At 49.8% G+C, this 23,775-nt stretch overlaps 10 protein-coding genes across 10 annotated transcripts; 7 read left to right on the top strand and 3 right to left on the bottom strand.

Moving 5' to 3' along the window:
- Positions 1–80: 80 nt before the first annotated feature.
- Positions 81–2,636, bottom strand: ACHE_11650S (putative Sin3 complex subunit (Stb2); the record flags this gene model as incomplete). The annotated part of the gene is made up of 1 exon (XM_043276243.1): positions 81–2,636. One exon carries the CDS (start codon positions 2,634–2,636, stop codon positions 81–83), a length of 2,556 nt encoding a protein of 851 aa, XP_043132770.1.
- Positions 2,637–4,242: 1,606 nt separating this feature from the next.
- On the top strand, positions 4,243–5,643 carry ACHE_11649A (ubiquitin-protein ligase RMD5; the record flags this gene model as incomplete). Its single annotated transcript, XM_043276241.1, has 4 exons — positions 4,243–4,363; positions 4,422–4,549; positions 4,599–5,366; positions 5,425–5,643. 4 exons carry the CDS (start codon positions 4,243–4,245, stop codon positions 5,641–5,643), a joined length of 1,236 nt encoding a protein of 411 aa, XP_043132769.1.
- Positions 5,644–6,384: 741 nt separating this feature from the next.
- Positions 6,385–7,382, top strand: ACHE_11648A (BTB/POZ domain-containing protein; the record flags this gene model as incomplete). The annotated part of the gene is made up of 4 exons (XM_043276240.1): positions 6,385–6,536; positions 6,592–6,942; positions 7,004–7,277; positions 7,347–7,382. The coding sequence occupies 4 exons, from the start codon at positions 6,385–6,387 to the stop codon at positions 7,380–7,382; spliced, it is 813 nt and encodes a 270-aa protein (XP_043132768.1).
- Positions 7,383–7,935: 553 nt separating this feature from the next.
- Positions 7,936–9,559, bottom strand: csn12 (the record flags this gene model as incomplete). The annotated part of the gene is made up of 6 exons (XM_043276239.1): positions 7,936–8,022; positions 8,074–8,494; positions 8,545–8,606; positions 8,666–8,818; positions 8,870–8,945; positions 8,994–9,559. 6 exons carry the CDS (start codon positions 9,557–9,559, stop codon positions 7,936–7,938), a joined length of 1,365 nt encoding a protein of 454 aa, XP_043132767.1.
- Positions 9,560–10,390: 831 nt separating this feature from the next.
- Positions 10,391–11,264, top strand: RPL20 (60S ribosomal eL20 domain-containing protein; the record flags this gene model as incomplete). Its single annotated transcript, XM_043276238.1, has 2 exons — positions 10,391–10,501; positions 10,566–11,264. The coding sequence occupies 2 exons, from the start codon at positions 10,391–10,393 to the stop codon at positions 11,262–11,264; spliced, it is 810 nt and encodes a 269-aa protein (XP_043132766.1).
- A 571-nt stretch (positions 11,265–11,835) lies between these two features.
- On the top strand, positions 11,836–13,017 carry MCR1 (cytochrome b5 reductase family protein; the record flags this gene model as incomplete). Its single annotated transcript, XM_043276237.1, has 4 exons — positions 11,836–11,880; positions 11,979–12,255; positions 12,316–12,393; positions 12,449–13,017. 4 exons carry the CDS (start codon positions 11,836–11,838, stop codon positions 13,015–13,017), a joined length of 969 nt encoding a protein of 322 aa, XP_043132765.1.
- Positions 13,018–13,910: 893 nt separating this feature from the next.
- Positions 13,911–15,261, top strand: ACHE_11644A (uncharacterized protein; the record flags this gene model as incomplete). Its single annotated transcript, XM_043276236.1, has 3 exons — positions 13,911–13,982; positions 14,329–14,718; positions 14,779–15,261. The coding sequence occupies 3 exons, from the start codon at positions 13,911–13,913 to the stop codon at positions 15,259–15,261; spliced, it is 945 nt and encodes a 314-aa protein (XP_043132764.1).
- A 441-nt stretch (positions 15,262–15,702) lies between these two features.
- Positions 15,703–18,501, top strand: URE1_5 (urease Ure; the record flags this gene model as incomplete). Its single annotated transcript, XM_043276235.1, has 6 exons — positions 15,703–15,723; positions 15,779–15,865; positions 15,924–15,950; positions 16,009–18,066; positions 18,127–18,186; positions 18,241–18,501. The coding sequence occupies 6 exons, from the start codon at positions 15,703–15,705 to the stop codon at positions 18,499–18,501; spliced, it is 2,514 nt and encodes an 837-aa protein (XP_043132763.1).
- Positions 18,502–18,733: 232 nt separating this feature from the next.
- ACHE_11642S (putative DNA repair protein) lies at positions 18,734–21,012 on the bottom strand (the record flags this gene model as incomplete). Its single annotated transcript, XM_043276234.1, has 5 exons — positions 18,734–19,744; positions 19,795–20,361; positions 20,407–20,675; positions 20,724–20,877; positions 20,926–21,012. The coding sequence occupies 5 exons, from the start codon at positions 21,010–21,012 to the stop codon at positions 18,734–18,736; spliced, it is 2,088 nt and encodes a 695-aa protein (XP_043132762.1).
- A 1,795-nt stretch (positions 21,013–22,807) lies between these two features.
- ACHE_11641A (uncharacterized protein) lies at positions 22,808–23,713 on the top strand (the record flags this gene model as incomplete). The annotated part of the gene is made up of 1 exon (XM_043276233.1): positions 22,808–23,713. The coding sequence occupies one exon, from the start codon at positions 22,808–22,810 to the stop codon at positions 23,711–23,713; it is 906 nt and encodes a 301-aa protein (XP_043132761.1).
- Positions 23,714–23,775: the final 62 nt, after the last annotated feature.

Here is a 23,775-nt window from a genome sequence, read left to right as displayed (position 1 = left end):
ATTCTCTGAAATTATATGTACACTAGAATGTTACACGCTCATCTTTGGAGTCCTAAAAGTACAAGCATGATTATATCAAATCATTGCGTTGCGAACCCAGTCAGTCTACCGAACCATGAGAACCATGAATTGCTCTGTTTCTCTTCCTCGCCTTGAATTAGTGTCTTTACTCGCGCCTCCATCTCAATGATATGCCGTTCAAATTCCTCAACGCCGGATTCCACTTCCTCGACCTTGGACCCAAGGACGTTCAGCTCATAGTCGAGTTTGGCACCCTGGAGCTCCACTCTCTTCATGTAATCCGCAAGATACATGTGCTCATCCGTAAGGACGTCACTAGACTTGTCCCGGGTTTGCTGGAAATAGCCATGGTGCTCCAAATAAGCTGCATTGATATCTTCATGACGGTTGTAAAGTATTCGGTTCAGTTCGTCCACAGAGTCAACTTGTCTTTCGACCCAAGGGACGGTGTTTTGATCTAGGTCCAAGACTCTGGAGCAGAATATCCGTGCATCAGATGCACGTGTGTCTTCCTGAGAAATCGCTTCTTCGAAGGTGGCGTTGGGTTTGTCTTTCACGGACTGCTTACCTCCCACGCTTTCCCAGCCGAGGATAACCTCCTCAACAGTGCTGAATGACAGATGTCGGGGGAAATAGTTGTCCTTATGTCTGAAATCGTCCTCCGTTCTAAGATCGGTACAACTTTGGGGCCGCCGTAGGGTCATGAGCGCTTGTCGGGGTATCTGCTGGCCTCTATCATCCGAGGCATCACTAGATCGCGTTCTAAAAGGCATCAAGGTCTGTCCATCATCATCCGGAGGTTTCACTGGTGAGTCTAATCTCGGGGTTGACGCGACTGGTTCAACGGTGATCTCTGGAGGTTTGAGTTCGACCGACTTTCGCGGAAGTGATGATTCGGCTTGCTCTTCTTCGTAACGAGCTGTGTCCTCGAGTTGAATCCCGTCGACGGCTGTCTTCTGCACTTCGGATGCTTCGGTCTCGCTGTCTATCGGAGGAAGATAGGCAGCATCGCCAGCGAAGTCAGTTCCCTCCCTTGTCAACCGGTGGTGATGCGAGCGAAGGCCTGGTAATCCCACGGCATCCTTGAACCGGCCGAAACCTATTCGCGCATCCGAGACCTTGTCGCTGACACCCTTGAAGACCATCTTACTTAGATTCTGATCCTTCTCGTCCGGAACGCCTATCTGTTCAGGCGTTTTCATTGAATGCTCCGATGCTGGAAAAGAGCGATCCGTCGCGAGATCTTCATTTGAATGTCGCCTGCGAGTCGTCCAGATATAACGACCATGGTCATCTGTTGTGAACATCATGTCCGATGCTGGCGGACCACTTGAAAATCCATCATTAACACCACTCTTGCGCGGTTTCCCTCGCCATAACCATTTGGCTCTTTCACCTGTGACCAAATGCGGGAAGTTGTCAATATCGAGTGTTTCAATATCAGCAATACCAGCCTTGTCGCGTCCTCGCACCATGCCCATGACCATCTCCCCTCCTTGTCCGCTCAACTCTGCCATAGTTGACTTGACAGCGTCAGTCCATCCCTCTGCGTTTGCTGCCTTGGCCGTGACGCGATGTAATTTGTCCAAGGTTTGTCGGTCCAACCTCCTTGTTTTCTTCATCTTTTGTGATTTTTGAAATCGTCCAACTCCTCGCTTAAGGTTATGAATATCAAAAGCATCCTTTCCGACCGGTGCACCAAGAGCGTGAAGCCGATTCCGGGCACCTAGTAATGTGCCTAGCAAAGCGGCCACAGTGGTTGGCCCCATGACTCCATCATTAGGTTCAATATTATACAGATCAATTCCGATGTCGGTCCACCAGTCATTAATCGCTGTTTCAGTCACGTCGCAGAGTAGGCCATCCACATACTCTGGAGCCAATTTGTCAAACATCATCAACGCCATCTGGCACTGCTTGACCAGTTCCATGACCGCGCTGTAAAGAGCCACTCTTTCACTCGTCCGGTAAAGTTGGTGGAACTTCGCCTCAGTCGCTGGAGGCGGTTGTTGTAATCTCAGGCCTGCGCGCCCTGCACAGCCTAACCGTTTCAAATCCTCATTGACAATAAAATCATCTCGATGCTTCTTGAAATCCCCATCCGGTACGGGAATCACCGTGAGGGCAGACGGGAAGGTACTCAGGTCGGTAACCATGAGAGCTCCTAGTGGCGTCTCTATTCTTCGCGCATGACATTTGGTCACGGCACTGAAATATAGCTTTAGACGAGGAGACCATGTCGACTCATCCGTTGGGACACTTAGTATTCCCACCACGACCGTATGCGAAGGGTCTCCCGTATAGGTTGTGATAACGAATGTCGGATGAATCCTCGAACACGCCCATTGTTCCACAACGTAAACTTCATAACCTTGCAATGTCATCCGCCGGTGCAGTACGGTCGTCGAAGGGTCTTCTTCAAGGTAACGGAGGGCGACCGGATCAGTAAAGACGATTCGCTGATGATTGTGCAATGGTGGCAGCGGCGCATCAGAGTCCCCATTGGAATAAGACGGAATGTGCTTGGGACTGACGGTCGATTTGATGGACTCGCGAGGGGTCACTGTAGGAGGTGCGGTTGGCGCACCGTTCTGCGTAGCAGTTGGTGGCGGCATAGTAGACACGCAATATCACATAGGAAATGCTTCTTTTCAGACGGGGTTATCCAAGGGGTAGTCTCAAGATGATAAAAATGATCACCCAGCGCTCAAAGGAGAGATCCAGCTCTATAAAAGGAGAAAGAAACGCAAGTGCCCTTGACCCTCCTGAGGGTCACCTTGTACTGTTTGCCAGAGAACACGGTACGCAAGACATATCCGAGGCCCGATAGATCATAAACTGGATGGCCTTAGAAGTCGGGAAATTGGTGCAGCGATAGCAGAGATATAATAGTTGTCATGTCATCCTGAGAGCTGGTTGTATGGGAGAGAAAACATGAAAAGAAAGATGCCTGTGATCGAACAGCGCCTCGGCGACGTCACCAACAAGATGAAGAACAGAGCGGTGAGCACACTCGACAATGTGATTGGCCAGTAAGAAAACAGGGTCTTCATCATAGCACCAGACACACCGCTAAGCCTTGCTCTGCATCGAGAATGATCGGAAGATCGGAACAAAAGGCTAAAGTACAAACAAGTATTTGTTACATTTAAAGCAGTGCTACACTAGATAGATACGTAGTACGAAGTAGGAGACACCGTTCCCTTCTCTACAGGCCTCCGACCTGGGAGGCAACAGCAGTGAAAAGAAGACAGATCTTCCAAGCTCTCCATCCATCGGCGCAAGACCAAGGATGCTGGACTCCAAGACAAGCGAGGAGTCAGGGCAATAATGTTTCAAAAATTCCTGTCCGATCCGAAGACCAGGCAGAGCGGTCAAACTAGGTAGTTTTCAACTAGCAAAAACACAGTCTCGGACGAATCCTCACTGACATGTGTAAAACCCTTGCACTAGGATGGAGAAGAAAAGAAGAAAAGAAGTCAAACTGGACTTGGATGAGGCGCTTATTTATATCTTTGCCAAGACCAGGAAACGGCGCTAGTACAAGCGAGCCTCGTGCTAATATACTATTGGTCGACATTGTGAAGCTATTCCTGTTTGGGACATCCGATTGATTGCTTGCCACCAGAAGGAGTCATACAGACAACAGAGCGTACCATATGAGACACATAGTCCGGATGACTTGACTAGGATCATGTATGGAGTATTTGAGTACAAAGTAATTCCGGACTACCTGATGCTCGAATACTCCGGAGTACTCTGTACTCATGCATAGGGCGGAGGACTGAGCACAAAACAGCTTATCGCCAAGTACCTTCAGCTTCTTCACATCAACTCCGTAGCGACTAATAAACGGTTTCTCCGGATAGAGATCATCGTTCGTAGCGCCGTAAGAATGCACTCTGCAGAACTCTGTACCAAAACATCATGAGGGGTAGTATACCACCGCCCAAACCTGCACGTGACACATGGCGTAATGCTATCACCGGAATATGTGCCGCCCTCTCATTATCTGCTGATAGAAGCTGCTGCATGTCCCTCTGCCCGAATTGAACACTAATGACCGCTTGTGGTCTTCTGTGGGCTAACTCTCACTTAACTATCTTCATATTCCTCCTCCCAGTTGAAGCCATTTTGGAGCTTCCATATGGCTATCTCCATATCGGTTGATTATTGTCACTCCGCATCGGATTAAGAAGGCCCACCCTCGATCGAACGAATATGGACACCGTTCAAAAAGAGCACAACCGACTGCTCAAGAAGCTGAAAGGCTCGCAGAGTATTCAAAATGTGCAGTCTACGATAGACTTGCTTCAGTCGGCTCGGGATACGATCGCATCTGGTTTGTTCGCTCCGGAGTTGGAGGCCGGTGATATGCGCTGACATGAACTGTATAACAGATCCAACCCAGGCATCGATTACCATGGCGAAGCTCCAGGATCCTGTCAAATCATCATTCGATTCTATTAACGACAGTCTCAAAGAAAGTCATAGCAGTCTTAACAAATACAGCAAAGCGCTAGACAAGGTAAGGACACCACATGATATTTTGACCTGGGCATCGCTAACTTCTATAGTTCTTCAAAGACAGGCCACTTCCGAGCACCGAACATGACGCCCTTTCCTCCCAAGAACACCTGATTAATCGAGCCATCGCAATGCACCTTCTACGGGAAGGCCAGTTCTCTGTTGCTGCAACGTTCCTCTCCGAATTAGCCGAAACGAAATCCCGAAATTCACAACAGACGACAGAATATAAGCCCGCGAACGATGCGACGAGCCTCCTCGATATTGACGAAGCTCCGTCCGATCAAGTCCGGAAGCAGTTTGTCAAGATGTACAACATACTGCATGAGCTGAAGGAGAACAAGAACTTGCTGCCGGCCATCGAATGGACAAGGGAGAACAGAGACGCTCTTGAGACAAGGGGCAGCAACCTCGAATTCGACCTGTGTCGGCTACAATTCGTCTGGCTCTTTAACTGCGAACAATACCCCGGGGCACCCCTTTCGGCCGGACGGCAAGCGGCTCTGGAATATGCCAAGCGCGAGTTTCATGTCTTTTTGCCTCGATATATGCGGGAAGTGCAGCAATTGATAGGAGCGATGGCGTTTTGCCCGAACTTGCAAAGCTCACCTTACCGGAATATCTTCAATAATCCGACTGCCTGGAGCGACGTCTCCTTATCGTTCACGCGCGAGTTCTGCTCACTGATGGGCCTTTCGGCAGATTCGCCATTGTACATAGCTACTACTGCTGGTGCAATTGCTCTTCCAACGTTACTGAAGCTGCAGACAATCATGAAAGCCAAGCGGACCGAGTGGACAACGCAACATGAGTTGCCTGTGAGTATCCTATCCTGAGTTCTTCCTTCTGTCCAACGCTGCGGCTAACCTATTTCAGGTCGAAATCCCACTTCCACCATCGTATCTCTTCCATTCTATCTTTGTCTGTCCCGTGTCCAAAGAACAAGCCACTGACCAAAACCCGCCGATGATGATGCCTTGCGGGCATGTTATTGCAGAGGAGTCACTCAAGCGGCTGTGCAAGGGCAGCCGGTTCAAGTGTCCTTACTGTCCCAATGAGAGTCATCCTCGCGAAGCACGGAAGATATTCATGTAATGGCGCATCTTGGTTATGGCAAGGGCATACGGGGGGCTGCATACTCCTAGCCAGCATTCGAGAATTGCTATTGCGGTGTTATGGATTGGCGTATTGGGTTGGAATGGAGTTTTTGGTATATTATCACCTTACTGCACATAATAAATGTCCTTTCAACGGAGTACCAAGTGCTATGTACAGGAGTTCTTTGATGAAGTGACTCGTAACTTCCGAACATCCGGAATGGAACCCATCATATTTCCGTATGAGGAATCAGTTCGAGGGAGATATCTCCTTCTAATTGGCTTGCTGATCTCCGCTCCGGCCAAAATTCAAGCATCTCATTGGTAGATATCAATCCCGTGACCACGCGGCAATTTGGCGATGCACTTTACGCGTGAGATACAATCTTACGCGTCTTATCAGCTGCGAGAAATACATCGCTGCATGGAACACTGCTTGATCACGATGCTTCATGCATATAGGTATAGAGGAGAAATATGATGTAGGCAAATATTCAACTATTGTTCGCACGATGACTCGATGAGGGGTTCTTAAAGGAAAAACATGTTCCCTGCCGTTCGAGGACAAGGATCTTGGCTTCGGATACGTACGTTGTTTTGTAACTAGCAGTAATTACTGATAAACCTTTTGCCCCTGATTTTTCCAGGCTGTTCTTTTCTTTCGTCTTTTCTCTTTTCTTTCACAAGTACAGAGTGCACAAAACAGTTGTTCGAGGAAAGTAATAAGAAAGAAAAGAAAATGATCTCAACTAAGCGCCCACTGCCCCCAGAGAACACCTCCAAGTATCGCCCCGGCAAGACCTGCTCCCGAACTAGAAATCCCGTCCGAGAAGAACGAGAGTCCAGGCGACCAGAAAGGCGACACAAACCCAGTAGCCCACAGGATCGAAGGTACCCAACCTCCCACCTTTCCATTTCCAAGCAGAAAAGTGTTAACAGCATCCAGCCCCTCAGACTCCCCAATCGTAACCCTTAGCGTCGGTCCCGAAAAGCGCCTCTTCGCCTGCCACGAAGACGTCCTCTGCGCATCGCCGTACTTTGCAACCTTCTGTCGCGAGCGATTCGGTATTTCGGCAAGAGCCAAACGGATCGAGCTCCCTAATGAACAACCAGAGGTTCTATCATGTGTTCTGGAGTACCTGTACAGGGCCGACTATACGCCCAGACTAGTTCATAATGCGCGACGGGAGCAGTGGGAGCTGGAAGATATGGGGACAGACAGTGAGGGACAGAGCCATGGTGCTACGATGTTCCATCAGGCGGCTGGAGGTGTGATTTTGAGGGATACAGCTGTCTAGTAAGCTTCTCCTTCTCCCTGCTCCCTTCTATCAAGGAACCGATAGCTAACAGGAAGACAGCTGTGCCGCAGAAAAATACACTCTCGAGCCTCTAAAACGCCTCGCGCTACGCAAGCAGGGCCTCCACACGGGCATCCAATGCAGCACGATCCTCACCAGCGCGCGCTACGCCTACGCTAACACGCCCGATACCGAGTCGAAGCTTCGAGCGCACTATCTTGCGCTGATTATCCGGAGTCGGTCGACGTTTAAGAGGAGTGGGACTATGCAGATGCAGATGGAGGAGGGGGGAAAGTTGTTTTTTGATTTGTTTGTTGCGATGTGTAATCATATGGTTCGTATTCTCGTACTCTTGTTTCGTTTTGGGGTTATAATGAGGGTTTGCTGACTGACGGCGTTATAGGATGATCTTTCGGCTATGGCTAAGCGGGACCGTTGATAGACGGTGGAAGCTTGTTTATGATTTAAGGGTTTTATGTTGGTGTGGTTCGCTGCTTGTTCTCTTTTATTCCCCCCTCGCTTGTTGGGTCATGTTTAATACCTCTTTTGCCATGTTCTGTATAGTATATTTTGTATAGTATGTCTTGTATAATATGGGTTATTCTCTATCAGCTAGTATTATAATGATACGTTCGGGTGAATAACAGCAGAGACAGCAGCCTGCTACGTGTCTGTGCATGATTTAAAGAAGCGTCGGTGACCAGGGACAATAGTCGTGTATGGGGAACACATTATCAGATAGTACTGCTCTTGTCAATCCCATCGATGCTGCATCACCAATAGGTAGTTAGTGATACCGATTTTGATCCCGATGCAGCGCACTGAGCATATGACCCATAGTGTGTACGACGGCCATTGCATAAGTTATAAAGGCCAAGTATGTGTACCTTGTAGGTATATCTGGCGTGAACAAGTGCCTGGTCGCAAGTGGTGTTGCGCAGAAGCCGAGTATCTGCTTTACAAAATTCGTTGGGGACTTGTCTTGAAAGGCCCTAAACTCCTGTTCCAGGGAACGCAGTGCCACCCTTGCTCAGAACAACCATGCCGCGTTCACGTGCAATATAACCCTTCATAAGACCCTAATAGATGGTCAATGCTAAAGCATGTAGATCAGATGCTGCAAGACTCACCTTGTATATGAGATTCGACAGGAGACATTCAACTTCATCAATGTCGACGCGGACTCTGTCGGTTGCATGAGTACCAATCCTTACAGCTGCTGCAAATTCAGCGACAGGAACGCGGGTTCGTCGAATAGGAGGTTGATCATCTTTCGGTTCTTCAAAACCCCCTGCGACGAAGACCTTCCGAAATAGGTTCCGTAATGCGATATCGCGTCCCCTCTCAAGCGGGAGGTAGATACGTCTCTTGACAAACTCATCCTCCCCGGCAGACATGGCTGCATCAAAATTACCGAGGTCTCCATTCCTGATGCAGTCACAAAGTGGACGGAATAATTTCTCGAGCCGAGGGAATGGAGCAAGCAGTTCTTTGCTAGGCAGAGTATGTGTTGTGACGATATGACAAGGCACCAGATACATCAAGATCAATCTGTGCCAGTTAGAGAAGGAATAGATAAAAGACGAGTTTAGGGTGCTGACTCTCTGTTCTTGATTGCGTTCCAATGACATAGTTTCCACGCATGTGCCAGATGTTTCTCCGCCTGTCAATAGTTGTAAGAATCAGTGCCTCCACATAGTGTATGTACTCGTATATGCATACCTCTGCATAATCCTCATCCAAGAAGTGAATTACTCCGACATAATATTCGAAAGTAACGATGTGGGACTTAGGAAAAGCTTCCAATGGAGGAAGGTCTGCCGACGAAGCGTTCAGGGCGCGGAGTAAGCTCTTGCAGAGCCCAATCGAATTGAGCTACAGATAGAATTAGAAGTTTCCATCGTAGGCGAAGTGGTCATCTCGTACCTTGAAGTGTGTTTTGAATGTCAAACTAATCATGTTGTAGACACCCCATTTTCGCGATTCCTCGATACTAGGAGCCCTATCCGGGTCTCAGCAAAGAAACACAAGTAGCCGGATGACAGCTTACCTGTCATTGAGACAAATTGTGAAAAGCTTGTTAATCACACGAGCCGCCTCCTCAAGCTTTGCACTCTTCTCCGAGTCAAACGAGATATCATCTTGGAAACGATCGTTGAATGCAACCGAGCCTTGAGAAGCTAGTTCTGCGTCTGCTCTAATCGCGAACGTCCGGACGTATTTCCCAACGACATACAAGCATGGTATGGTCCACGCCTCAATACCTGCATTCGTGTAACCTCGGCCCAAGACACTGGATACCTGATTCCACGCATTGAATACTCCGACCCAGCTACCGCGTCCATCATCGAACTTCAGTATCTCCCCCGCAGCTTTCCAGTAGGCCGAGAAGATTTCGATCCACGCATTCTGTTCTTGTTTCGGAAGCTTCGGTCCATTGGCCTGGAAAAGAAGGTATCGAAGATCCGAATGAAGATTCGCGCCGTTGGAGCAAGCGTAGAACGACCGGAGACGATCGGGGTATTCGGGAGGTGCGACCGGTGTGAGGGAGGCTGCCAGGCGGGGACCCGATAATTCTTTATGGCCTTGCTTGAAGTCGTTGAAGATAGATGCCATTGTCGCGACTATTAGCGAAGATGACCAATTGTATCTGGTCACCCCAATAGCTACAGACCTGGAGACCTTCAATCGTCGAAGGCGGTGGAGGCGGGGAAAGATCGTTAGATAAGCAGATGGGGCTTGACAGCCCGTGATCAGCCGCTGTGGCTGAGCGACCGAAAGGGGAATAGGGCCAAAAAAACGCCGCTGGCCTCCACTCGCTTAGCTGAAGGGCGGCAACCCTAACCACAACAAGTTCACAAATCCTCAACTCCGGCAACCATAGTCCCCGGCACACCTTTCTCGCGACTAATCATCACAGCGTCGACAAAAGTAAGTGCTGCCTTTTGCTATTTTTGAAATTGAGGATTTGTTACTGACTTTAGATTGTCCAGATGGGTAAGTGAAATTTTTCAACCTGTCCCATCCCTTTTTCCCTTTCGATCGGCTGCGATGCGTTCCCCCCTGCGACGAATACGTTTGAAAAAAAAAATAAAAATAAAAGTGCTGGATGTTACCGGGTTCTCGAACGAATTTTGGAAGGTGGAAACTTGGTTTTTCGAATGAGTTTACAGGCTGATAATGGGGTGCTTGGGAGAACGAAATAATACGCATTTGGACCGAAAGTTTTCTTTCATCGCCTCATTCCGAATTATCGTGGAATCCGCAATTCGTGTGCATCATGTCGCACGCAGCCTACGCATCGATCAATCAGCTTTAAGCCGGAAAACACACAAGCCTCGAACGAACAATGACTGACTGGAGTGATTTATAGGGCGTCTCACGGAGTACCAGGTCATCGGGCGTCACTTGCCCACCGAGGCAAACCCCACGCCCAAGCTCTACCGCATGCGCATCTTTGCGCCCAACCCTGTCGTGGCCAAGTCCCGGTTCTGGTACTTCTTGACCCAGCTCCGCAAGGTCAAGAAGGCCAACGGTGAGATCGTCAGCCTCAATGTGGTATGTTTACGTTTTGTGGAGGTTCCTAAGTGGTGAGAGCGACACTCGCTGACTGCGTCCTCAGATCGCCGAGAAGCGCCCCACCAAGGTCAAGAACTTCGGTATTTGGCTCCGCTACGACTCGCGCTCCGGTACCCACAACATGTACAAGGAGTTCCGTGAGATGAGCCGTACCGACGCCGTTGAGGCCCTCTACCAGGACATGGCTGCCCGTCACCGTGCCCGTTTCGGCTCCATCAGCGTATGCATCCTATCCGACTCTCTGATTCCGAATCCACTGTCTAACCCGTTATCGCAATATAGATCCTCAAGGTCGTCGAGGTCGACAACGCCGAGAACATCCGCCGCCCCTACATCAAGCAGCTCCTCACCAAGGACCTCAAGTTCCCTCTGCCTCACCGCGCTGCCAAGCCTGCTGGCAAGAAGATCTTCGCCTACTCGCGGCCATCTACCTTCGCATAAATGTGATGTTAGGGGTTTTGGGAGTAGGAGTGTGTGGATGAACAATAATGATACAGCCATAGCATGCAATGAGGACATAAAGCACGCAGAGAACACAGCGTGTATTTACCACTCAGAAAATGGGAAGGATGGTTTTGATGTCACTCTAGTCCTCTGCAGCGACGGTTTTTCAAGTTTATATCACAAAAAACAAAACTTGGGGTTTCTTTTCTCGGTTCATGATTTTTCCCGGCCATGGTGTATACAATGTTTGAATGATGATGTAGCTTTTTTTCTCTTCTCTTCGATAAGTAGAGAGTAGATAGAGTGCAACCGTCTGTCTAGTTTGGCATGCGTGCCAGTTTTGCCCTGTATTTGCTTTTCCTTTCTTTTTTGCTTGTTCCCGTCAGCACTATGCCTTTAGTGGTACTATGGGCAAATGATATACATATGGAGCCTACGGGTATCTTCAACAAACATTTGCGAGATCTATCTACTTTGTTGCTTTGCAGACACATACGGCTACCGTAGTATTATTCATGGCGGATCTCCAGCATGCCATTGGCCGGCGCGCTGTTGGTGCTAGACAGCAGTGATATTCAGCGCCTCTTGTAGAACTATTGCCATCAACCCTCGTATTCTCTACAGGTACATATACATATTAAAAGATAGCTATCCGTATATTTATCGTACTTCATTGGCCTTGTTAGTAATATCGCGGAATTTCCCAGGTACCGATTGCGTCATTGGTCCCCGTCGGTCTTTCGGACGCCGAGCACCAGAGCCGCCCGCACAGGAATTTGTTCAACTTCATCCCTACTTCTTTCTTCTTCCTTCCTCTCATTCTCACTAATTGATACCTCCCCTTCCATTGACCATCAATTACACTTACAATGTTCGCACGTCAAGCTTTCAGGTGCTCGCAGTCCTTCAAGCAGGTAAGAAAGCTTCCCCTCTCTTATTTACTATTTGTCTCGCTCTTTGCCGGGGAGCATCCCATTTGAGGACCTCGGGATCGTGCTAAATCTCGTCGCAGGGTCTTCGCAAGTACTCTACTGAGGCCCCCAAGGGCAAGTCGTTGACTCCCATCTACCTCACCGTCGGTCTTGCGGGTGCCGGTATCGGATTCTACCGCTATAGCACCGGTGCTGCTACCGCTGAGTCCCCCAAGGACCGCCAGAAGGTTTTCGTCGGTGGTGACCAAGGATGGGTTGACCTGAAGCTCGCGGAAGTTGAGACTCTGAGCCACAACACCAAGCGTTTCCGCTTTGAGTTTGAGGACAAGGAGGCTGTTTCTGGCTTGAACGTTGCTTGTGGGTAGCCTGATTCTGACGTGTGGCCTCGCAAAGGATATATGTTAACTGGAAATACAGCTGCTCTTTTGGCCAAATTCAAGCCTGCTGGTGCTGAGAAGCCCGTTATCCGCCCTTACACCCCCACTAACGATGAGGGTAGGTCAAGCCATTCAGACTTTGTATGGAATTTGCACTAATAAATAAATCCCAGACAAACCCGGTGAGCTCGAATTCGTCATCAAGGCGTACCCCAACGGACCCATGTCGGAGCACTTCCACAGCTTGAACGTCGGCCAGCGCATGGAATTCAAGGGCCCCCTTCCCAAGTATCCCTGGGAGGCTAACAAGCACAACCACATCGCCTTGATCGCTGGTGGTACCGGTATTACTCCCATGTACCAGTTAGCTCGCCAGATCTTCAAGAACCCCGACGACAAGACCAAGGTTACTCTGGTGTTCGGTAACGTCAGCGAGGAAGACATCCTTCTGAAGAAGGAGCTCCAAGATCTCGAGAACACCTACCCTCAGCGCTTCAAGGCCTTCTACGTCCTGGACAACCCTCCCGAGGGCTGGACCGGCGGCAAGGGCTACATCACCAAGGACCTGCTGAAGACCGTCCTCCCCGAGCCCAAGGAGGACAATATCAAGCTCTTCGTCTGCGGACCTCCCGGCTTGTACAAGGCCATCAGTGGCACCAAGGTCAGCCCCAAGGACCAGGGCGAGTTGGATGGTGTCCTGAAGGAGCTTGGCTACAACAAGGACCAGGTCTTCAAGTTCTAAGCGAATTGATTACGTTTCATGGTTATGTGACATAGGAGCATGATGCTGTCAATTGAAAAGAAAGCATTGTTTTTTGGGCGGGCATGCGCCCGTGAAGTTGTACTATAGTGACCCGATATGACGCTGGATGGCGACAGTACCAAATGATATCCCTTCATTTTCAAACATTTGTTCTTTGCGCATGTGTTCTAAGACCTGCTGTATGTACCGGGGGTCCCGTATCATTGCACCACGGTACAAGCCCGTTCGCGGGGAAGCTATGCCAAAGTACGGGCAGCCCCCCCGCTACGGATGATGGTGACGCGTGGGATTTCTATGTACAAGTATATGCGTAGTGTGATACTTTTCTAACAGGTCATACAATTTGCTTGCTATTTCTTGTTGCTAATAGAATCAGTTGCTATGGTTATAAGTGATCCGGCGGGTCTCAAGCGCCGATATATATCTCGTCAACGCGGCAACATAGACGGCAACCCAGTAAGAATAAAACGGGACAATGAAGCATGATGTTATTGTTAATGGTTGAAGGCTTTCAACATGGTGAATGCCAAGCAGTAACCTTCTGTTTGACAGGTATGCGACAGACTCTAAATTGTTAGAACTTCAGAATTGGGCGCCTCAGTTGAAAGAAAAAATAGTGGTGGGCGTCAGCGGGAGCTCGCCTAAAGCTAGGTATTCACTGCCCCGAAAAAGCCGGTGGTTGGGCAGTCCTTAACCAGCTTAATCAAAGAATGCCCGAAGCCCAGGCCGACCGCCCCCCAAACCCACCAGCACCCTAGCGGCAGTTTGACGGCCGCCCCCTAAAAGACTAATAAGTCCCGAAAATTTCTTCTTTCTCTTCTCTTCTTCCATCTCCCACTTCCCTACGTTTTCGTTAAAACAACCCCCCAAAAATGGCCCCCAAGGAGGATAACAAGGCCACCGTGACCGTCAACATTGACGAGTTCACCAGGACTCGCGACAGTGTAAGTTTTTCTTTTATTTTCACTTGATTCGTCTTTTTTTCTCTGGTTTCTGGGTAAAATAAGAGTTTCTTTTCCCGCGCGTTCTCTCAGTAAACAGAGCTTTCTTTGGGCGGCCCTCCGCCCAGTGGCTTTACCTGCGTTTGGTTATGCACTCTGCATGTAGCATGTCATGCTTCCCATCTGGCTATTTTCCTTTTCTTATTCATGTTTATCATTGCGAACGCTTCCCTAAATTATTCTTTTCTGTACTTGACCATGTTCATCTGCGCGCTTCGCGTCGCGACCTCACGCATCGCCAGGTCCACTGTCTCCGTCACAACCCACCACAGCTAACACCACCAAATAGGTCCTCGTTAGCCTGACGCAACTCAACTCCGCAGTCGCAGACTTGTCGCGCGCCTACATTAACCACGCCAATACCGTCCTGGGTCGCAAGCCCGAGGACTTCGACCTGGGCATTATTAACAGCGGCATCACCAACGCCCTGTACCAAAATGGCATAATCACCCGTCCCTCCAGCCCCGGCGCCAAGTCCGAGGCTGGCGGTGACAAGAAGAAGCGCAAGCGTCACCACGACCCTAACGCCCCTAAGCGGGCCTTGACCCCGTACTTCTTGTACATGCAGCACAACCGGCCGCAGATCCAGAAGGAGCTCGGCGGTGACGGCGTCAAGCCCAAGGATGTTGCTGAAGAGGGTACTCGTCGTTGGGGGAACATGAGTGATGCTGAGAAATCTGTACGTTCTTTCTTAGATGGATCTAAACCATTGAGGATGATGCTAATTGATCGCACGCAGGTCTGGAAGAAAATCTATCTAGAGAATCTCGAAAAGTACCGCCAGCAAATGGATGAGTACAAGGCTCAGAAGGAGCAAAAGGCCCATGAGCATGACCAAGCGGCCAGCTCCCAGCTGCAGCAGGAGGCTATTGCCGAGCCGTCGCAGGCCGGTTCAGATGACGAGACTGATCAGTCCGAGGAGGAAGAGGGCGAAGAGGAAACCCCTCACCAGGCCCAGGCCGAGTCCGAGCCCGAGGAGGCTACTCCTGAACCCCCCAAGCAGCCATCGCCCCCGCGCAGTAGCAAGCAGCGTCGTCGCAGCGATGCCGCCAAGACCTCCAAAGCGGCTGAGGAGTCTCCCGTTGCGGCCAAGTCCCCCGAGAAGAAGAAGCGCACCAGTGCTCGCAAGGAGAAGGAGCAAGAGCCTCCTGCTTCTACTCGCAAGACTACCGAGACCAAGCGTCCTCGGAAGAAGAGAAAGAGCGATGCCGGCGACGAGTAATTTCGCCAATGATATAATTGAATCCTTGGTTAGTGGCTGCTTGGATGTACTATTGCTTATCAACATCTTGTGTTTTTATCTCGCGGGAGTTTCTGGGCGCAATGTAGTACTAGTTACTAGCGGTAGTTCGCAGAGAATCAAAAGTTGATGATGTCTGTCCCGAAAAGGAAATTGGTAACTCTTATCAATGACTAACGGCGATGAATTCGACGGCGGTTCTTATCAATTCGCATCGGCCAAATTCGGTGGAGCCTTTTTTTCTCGTGGATTCTTCAGTTCGTACCATGTATATAAGTCCGTGTCCGCTGTATATATCCTTGTAGTTAATAGTTTATTTGTCTCTTTTGCCGTCTCTTTCTATACATACCACTAACCTCTGTGCATACATTAATTGTGGAGTGCATTCACTGTACAGTGTACCCCACGTGACGCCAGCCAAGGATGCACCTCATCCCAAAAGAGGTACGTACTTGTGACATTCTCCTGTAAACATCTTCTATACTGACAAAATGAACAGCTGGACAAACTCACCATTTCCCATCTGGGATTTTTGGCCCAACGCCGTCTTGCGCGCGGCATTCGTCTCAATCATGCTGAAGCGGTGGTATGTGAACATTTTTCTACCCCTCCGAAGTCGGTGCTAAGTAGTACGCGGAAAGTAGGCCTTGATTTCGTCTAATCTACAAGAGGTACACCCCCTTCCCTTCCCTTTATTCAGAATTGAAGGAACAGAGTCTAATTGGTCAGCTCATTCGCGATGGCATCTACTCCGTCGCAGACCTCATGTCCATCGGCAAGACCATGCTAGGTCGCCGCCACGTCCTCCCCTCCGTAACCTCCACCCTAGTCGAGCTCCAAGTCGAAGGCACTTTTCCCACCGGTACATACCTCGTAACCGTGCATCACCCAGTCAGCAGCGATGATGGAGATCTTGAGAAAGCCCTGTACGGCAGTTTCCTGCCCGTCCCGCCAGCGGATGCGTTTCCCGATCCCGATCCGGAGGACTATCTACCCGAGAAGATGCCGGGTGCTGTGATTCCGGTGAAGAGCACGGGGGTTGTCCTGAATGAGGAAAGGAAGAGGATACGATTGAAGGTTATGAGTAAGGGAGATCGGCCGGTGCAGGTTGGATCGCATTATCATTTCGTCGAGGTGAATCCGCAATTGCACTTTGATCGGGTCAGGGCGTATGGTTATCGGCTTGATATTCCTGCTGGGACGTCGGTGCGGTTTGAGCCCGGGGATACTAAGACTGTTATACTGGTGGAGATTGGTGGACATCGGATTATTCGCGGGGGTAATTTCCTTGCTAACGGGACTGTCGACTTGAGTCGTGCGGACGAGATTGTGGCGCGGCTACAAGAGGCTGGGTTTGCGCATGCGCCTGAGCCTGAGGCGGATAATGCGCTGATGGCAACGCCTTGTATGATGGAACGCGAAGCATATGCGCGGATGTTTGGCCCTACGGCTGGCGACTTGGTGCGATTGGGATTGACGAACCTCTGGATTAAGGTGGAGAAGGATTTCACGGCATACGGCGAGGAATGCGCATTTGGAGGCGGTAAGACGCTGCGAGAGGGTATGGGACAGGCTTCTGCGCGGTCAGAAACGGAGTGCTTGGATACGGTGGTTACGAACGCTTTGATTGTGGACTGGTCGGGGATCTACAAGGCTGATATTGGAATTAAGAATGGCTTGATCGTCGGACTTGGCAAGGCTGGTAACCCGGACATTATGGACGGCGTTCATCCGGAGATGGTCGTGGGTGCTTCGACGGATGTGATTGCTGGAGAGAACAAGATCGTGACTGCAGGTGGTATCGACACGCATATCCATTTCATTTGCCCTCAGCAAGCGAATGAAGCGCTAGCATCGGGTATCACGACTTTCCTGGGTGGTGGAACCGGTCCATCCACTGGTTCGAATGCGACAACCTGCACACCAGGCTCAACACACCTGCGACAGATGATCGAAGCCACCGACTGTCTCCCCGTCAACATCGGCATCACGGGTAAAGGCAACGACAGCGGCCGAACAAGCATCGAAGAGCAGATCCGCGCCGGCGCAGCCGGTCTCAAACTCCACGAAGACTGGGGCTCCACACCAGCCGCCATCGACACCTGTCTCGAAGTCTGCGACGAGTACGACGTCCAATGCATGATCCACACCGACACACTCAACGAATCCGGCTTCGTCGAGGAGACGGTGAAGGCCTTCAAGAACCGTGTCATCCACACCTATCACACCGAAGGCGCTGGCGGCGGACACGCACCAGACATCATCTCTGTCGTGGAACATGACAACGTCCTCCCCAGTAGCACCAACCCTACCCGTCCATTCACAATGAACACACTCGATGAACACCTTGACATGCTCATGGTCTGTCACCACCTGTCCAAGAATATCCCCGAGGACGTGGCATTCGCGGAATCGCGCATTCGCGCCGAGACCATCGCCGCCGAAGACGTCTTACACGATCTGGGAGCCATCAGCATGATGTCCTCGGACTCGCAGGCCATGGGCCGCTGCGGCGAAGTCATCCTGCGCACCTGGCAAACAGCACACAAGAACAAAGCGCAGCGGGGACGATTGGCAGAAGATGAAGGCACGGAGGCGGATAACTTCCGCGTGAAGCGGTATGTCAGCAAGTATACGATCAATCCGGCGATCGCGCAGGGTATGTCGCATGTTATTGGAAGTGTGGAGGTGGGCAAGGTTGCGGATTTGGTGCTTTGGAGCCCGAGTTCGTTTGGAACGAAGCCTCTGCAGATTCTTAAGAGTGGGATGATTGCGGCTTCTATGATGGTATGTCCCCATCCTTACTCTTCATACTTTTGAGGAATGAATTTAGACTAACGATGTCAGGGTGACCCCAATGCCTCAATCCCAACCATCGAACCCATAATCATGCGTCCTCAATTCGCCGTAAGTCACCACTCACCCCCAATAAACCCTAACCCTCTCTTACAATGCTTGTAGTCCTTCCTTCCCAGCACCTCCATAATCTTCGTCTCCCAAGCCTCTATCGACACTAAAACCGTGCAATCCTACAAAATCCGCAAGCGCATCGAAGCAGTCAAGAACTGCCGCAACATCGGCAAACGCGACATGAAGTTCAACGACACCATGCCCAAGATGCACGTTGATCCCGAGAGTTACGTTGTCAAGGCGGATGGGGTGCCGTGTGTTGCGGGGCCTGCGGAGAGTTTGCCTTTGAGTCAGGACTTCTATGTTTACTGATGAATTGGATGTATGAGGGAGGTGTTTTTGCTTTCGGGTGGGTATATAATATGGGTATACTGGGTTTGTGCCCCTTCCCCCTGGGTCCCTGGGACGGAGTATATATGGGATAGTAGTGATCTGGTTACTGTACAGTACAGATGTTATCATGAATTGACGAATGTAACGTTTATTATGGTCATTACCATAGTCATTATCTAGATTATTATCATATCTCAATATGGTAGTGAAATCATAGCTCTATCTCCGGCTCAGTATGATTATTCCCCGCCGAAACAAGCGATATAGTATTCCACGCTTCATAGGTGTCTGCCTGTGCTGCTAGATACGCTGCCTTGCGACTGCGTCTGCGCGAAGTTGATGATTCCGCTGTTTTCGTCGTTTTTGGGTCATCCTGCTGTTCTAGATCCTGGGAAGAGAACGAAGCAAAGGTGGACTCGGAAATGGAGAGGGGATTTGTTTGTTGACTTTCAGTTTGGTGGGTGGTATCCGTGTCGAGGTCCATGGTGTCTGGGTTTGGAGGTGGAGGAGATGGGGACGGAGTGGTTGATGTTGGTAGGTGTGTTTCTATAATAATTTTGTTTTTGGAATCGCTGTTGTTTGCGTTTATGTCCTTGTTTTGCAGACCATCGTCTTCCTCTGTTGGCCATGATGATGGAAGTGGACCGAGGTGTGATGTGCCTAGCATGTTGGAGCGTAGAAAGTACCAAGCGCGACGGATTCCATCGCGCTTGGCTCGTTCAGTTTCAAGAGTTGGTTCAGGGACGATGAGGGGCTCGTTTGGATTGGTATTAACATGAGTTTCGTGGATCGTTTCCATGGATGAGGGAAGAAGTCCTCTTGATGACGATGAAGATGAGAAGTCTTTGGTGGAGTGTTTAACTGGGAAAGTTGATGGCTTTGGCCTTTTGACGTGTCTCTGGGTGCTGGCAAATGAATTGCTAAGGATAAAATCGCTATCCGCGAAGCTGGACTGTTGGCTTGCTTGCGGCGAGGATCCCTCATCGTAACGGGCTCTTTTCCTCGAACGAGGTAGCTCCTCGTCATTGGCGATTGCCTCCCGCATATGAGTATCGTGGGAGAAGTGGTCTCCAGAACAGAGGTGTCCGAAAAGGGACTGGATTGAGGTGCCATCATCCCAAGTTAGAGGGTCGGTTGTACAGGGGTAGACATCTTTGGGCCTGAATGCAGAGACCAGCTCGCATAGTTCGTTGTATGATGAATGGCGGGAGTAGGGAAATTGCTGTATCGGTTAGCTGGCGAGGAATGCAAGGGAACGGAATGACAACTCACTATGATGTTTGGAAGCCGGTTGCCTGCTTCGTCTTTCACGTCTGCAGACGAGCCTTTGTCCGTGTGGCCACGAGACAAGATGCTAATCAACTTCTCGAGAGGAATGTCCGTATCGTTTTTCATTCCGTAGTTATCCAGCGAGAGCGACTTGCTTTTCGATCGAAAGGCCGCGAATAGAGCATTCCTTGTCTGAGATAGCACCCGACTGTCATGAATTCGTTCCAGACACAACTTCTCCAACTTCTCTAATGAGGCCTGATCGGGCAGCTCAAGTTCATGCACTTGATAAAGATCGCCTGCTCCACCGCCAATACCAACCTCGGGCAACTGCGAACCATCCTGCAAACGGCCTACTATTGGTTCGATGTAGACCGTTTTCTCTGATCTGGCGATGGAGCAGGGTAAGTCACACTCGCAGCTGTGAATGCGCGAGTTTTCATCGTCAGTGAGACACCCTGGGACAAACCTGTTCCCAAGTTCAAAACCGCACAAAGCTGATACTTCGTTGCCACCGCGGGCGAGGCTGACAGATCGATAGAGTCCTAGTTGGTATCGATCCACGTGGATCTTTGTAATTAGTCAGAGCTCAGTTATAGTAAAGAAAGTACATACTTTGGCATTTAGAGCGGCGCTGAGAGCCATCCACACTTCTTCATAGCCAAACGTCCAAGCTCGGAAGTAAAAGACAGTGTCCTCCGGATAAGGGCTGACTTTTTGCAATAGCTCCGCCAGACCCTCAGCTTTGGATGGAAAATGATATTGGAGATTCTGTGCACGAGCAAAGGTAGTATCAAGGTATACCTTGTCCAGACGCTTTCCACCAAGTGCATATGGAACTAAGAGTGGGTTGCGGGCAAGACTGTTAACCCACCATGATTCCGCTATTTTGGTTAGCCACTGATATCTTATTGAAGGGCAGGGTCACATACCACGTATATCACCGGTATAGAGAATAGCTTTTTCATCGTCCTCTATGAGGAACATTACTGCACCAGTACAGTGGTTCGCATCAAAGAGAGTGACACGGATAGACAGCCGTGGCGTGAGTTCGATTTCCGTTGGTGTATTCAGTGGAATCGGCCTCTGCTTTGGTCAGTGATGTACTTCATCCTGTATGCTGGAGAAACCAACAAGAAGTTTGTATAGGTGCTTGTAATGCAGCCTCCTGGATTCTAGGATGCCCTTGTTAAAGTTCATACGGTGGGGATATTTTTCCATGCGTAAGAGCAGCTGTTCTGCATTAGCTCTGCGAGATAAATATATCAATTTATATAAGCATACCTCTCTTGTAGCTGCAGAGCAATAGATGAAAGGAGCACGGAAGGACTCCAGGCCCTGAAGATGGTCGCTGTGTACATGGCTGAGGAAGCAGGCAAGTGGCGGTGGCCTGTCTGGGTTTCTGCGAAAGTAGTCGACTAGCTGTTTAGCTTCGTTCAACTTTTATATGGAGCAGAGCTCACTTTGTATATAAGGAAATTCTATAAAGGTCAGTCTCGGGTCCGTTAAACTGGTAGTATGCTCTTACCTTGAACGATGCCATCAAATGTCGACATCGGTGTGACTGGGGGGTCTAACAGGACATGACCCTAGTTGATAATGATAGTATTTGACCGTATTCTGTATCTGACTATTACAGTACAAGTAGGATGGATGAGGCTCAAGAAAAGGTGAGCGGCGGATGGTATTGCACGTGACCGCATCGAAAAAGCTTCAAAGTTCCCTCTTTGGGAATTCTTAGCTGTAGACAGGTCAGAAAGCTACATACATACCGTCTCTTGAGAGAAGCAAACATGCCGATCTCACCGCAAGCTACAAGTCTATTGCTCTACTTTACTTCGATGATAATTAAACGGTGAACCAGACCACTTCCATTGACAACTAACAAGTACGAAGTTTTTTCTGGCCGGAGGAGAATCCGACTGGAAAACTGCATAACCCGCATTCTGACCAACACAGCTCACTTTTTTCTTGCCTCCTCCCACTTCAGCTCCTCCCGGCCATGCTGGCATCCACAAGTGGAAATGGCACTTTTCACATCTTTTTTCCAGCTGGCCCAGACGACCAAGTGGCCATGCGCTAGACCCGCCGGCCAGCGCTGAATCGGAGGACTTTTAGAGCCAGCCGGGGCGCGGCTGGACCGCCAATATTGAATCTGCGCGAATCGGAGGCATTGGATTATTTGATAGGACAAGACATTCGGCAATCATCATTCGCAGACGTGGGATTTCTCTCTATCCTTTTTTACATGCTGGCTGTGAGGGATGCGCTGGCCGGCATTCGACTCATTCTGCGCTATATATTGAATAAATCCCATCTGGAATATCATATCTGTCCTTCTGTCCTTCTGTCGTGTTTCTTTCTGCTTCAGATTGGCGGTTCGCATCAGTAATCAGCTGGAATCCCATGCGATGAACCTGTGAGATCTCTTCTCTTGCGCCTGTATGAAAGCGACCACGTCGGTATCGCAAATTTGAAGAACCATTGACATTGCGAATATTATTGAATTCCACCAAGTTCACTCCATTTATAAATATAAATATATATATATATATATATTTATATAAAGGTCCAGGTGTTTCGCCAGTGCTCCATCGCGAGTCGTTTAGCTGCCATTCAGTGGCCGAGGCTTTCACCCTTCCTGTCACCTCAGCGGCTTTTTTTTTTCCTTTTTCCCCTTGAGCTATTGGCATTATTTCTCTTTCTTTCTTTCCATATTCGACCCGTCTATAATAAACCTCTGAGACCGTCTCTTCTGTGTGGTTGTCCTTTCAGCTTGTCCCGCTGACTTCCCCAGATTTGACTATCGGTCGTTCTCCCCTTTCTGCATCCTTCTTCCTTAACCATCCCTCTTTCTCTCTTTAGAAAGGCCTGGGTTGCCTTCTCTGGAGTACTGGTTTTTTTTTTTTTTTTTGAATTACTTCCTCATATACTCTCTCCTCATTTCTTTTGAATTTGTTCCTCCCCTCGTTCATCTCTCTACTCTCTTCCCCTCTCGTTCTCCGCCCCGTCCACCATGCATAAACCATCCCTTGGCCAGATCGTCTACAACGCGATCTTCCCTCGTCCTCGCACCAGTGATCCTTCTTCATGGTCGGCGCACATAACTCGCAACCTAGTTCCCGAAGTCCGTATCGAAACTTCCACTTTTTACGGTTCGTTGGATTGCATTGAGGCCCAGTACCCGGGGTTGGATTATTCATATGGCCCCCATCGCATGCGCCTGGGTCGATTTCCCTGGCACCGCAGGTTGTTCCGGACTTTCGACGAGCTTCGTTTGACGGAAGCTGAGATCTCTTCTTTGTGTCGCTGGGAGGGCACCAAATCCGCGCGCGAGCGTTATGAGAAGGAAGCAGGGATCAAGGTTCAAGATACCACGGCCAACGGTGTTCGACCCGCGTCGCCCCGTCCCCTCCCATCCATCGAAGTTCATTACGAAGACGATACAGAATCCGCCGAGGACATTGAATCAATCACCGAATCCCAAAATGATATTATCATCACCGACACTGAGACCACCGGTGTGATCGACGATCGAGGGGTGGATTGTCCTGTGTCGCATCATATGTCAGAGGACGATTCCAGCGACGAGGAGATGGAGAGCTGCGGCGTGGAATTGAACCATCGTCTTTTGGCAGCGACGGCAGCGCGAGAACAAGGAGTCAATGTCCCGCTCGATGAAGACTGGGAGCAATGGCTGAAAGAAGCCGGCGAACGCGGTAGCTACGCCAACATGATCAACGCGATTCGTGCAAATCAACCACTGAGATTTGTGACTTATATCCCTCATTCTCCGCTGCCCCATTCAAGTCGGACCGGTGTCGCCGCGACATCAGCTCCATATCCGGGATCCTACATCCTTTCAGACCCGTCAGATCGATCAATCCTTCGACGTACCTCCGTGCACCCTCGAGCGCGGTGAAGTCTGGATATCGACAACGATTGCTCTCCTACTTTCCTGGCCCTACTCTCTTTTATTGCGAT

This window comes from Aspergillus chevalieri, chromosome 1 (assembly GCF_016861735.1).
Source record: "Aspergillus chevalieri M1 DNA, chromosome 1, nearly complete sequence".
In the NCBI taxonomy this organism is placed as follows: domain Eukaryota; kingdom Fungi; phylum Ascomycota; class Eurotiomycetes; order Eurotiales; family Aspergillaceae; genus Aspergillus; species Aspergillus chevalieri.
This window is presented reverse-complemented; position numbering and strand designations above follow the sequence as displayed.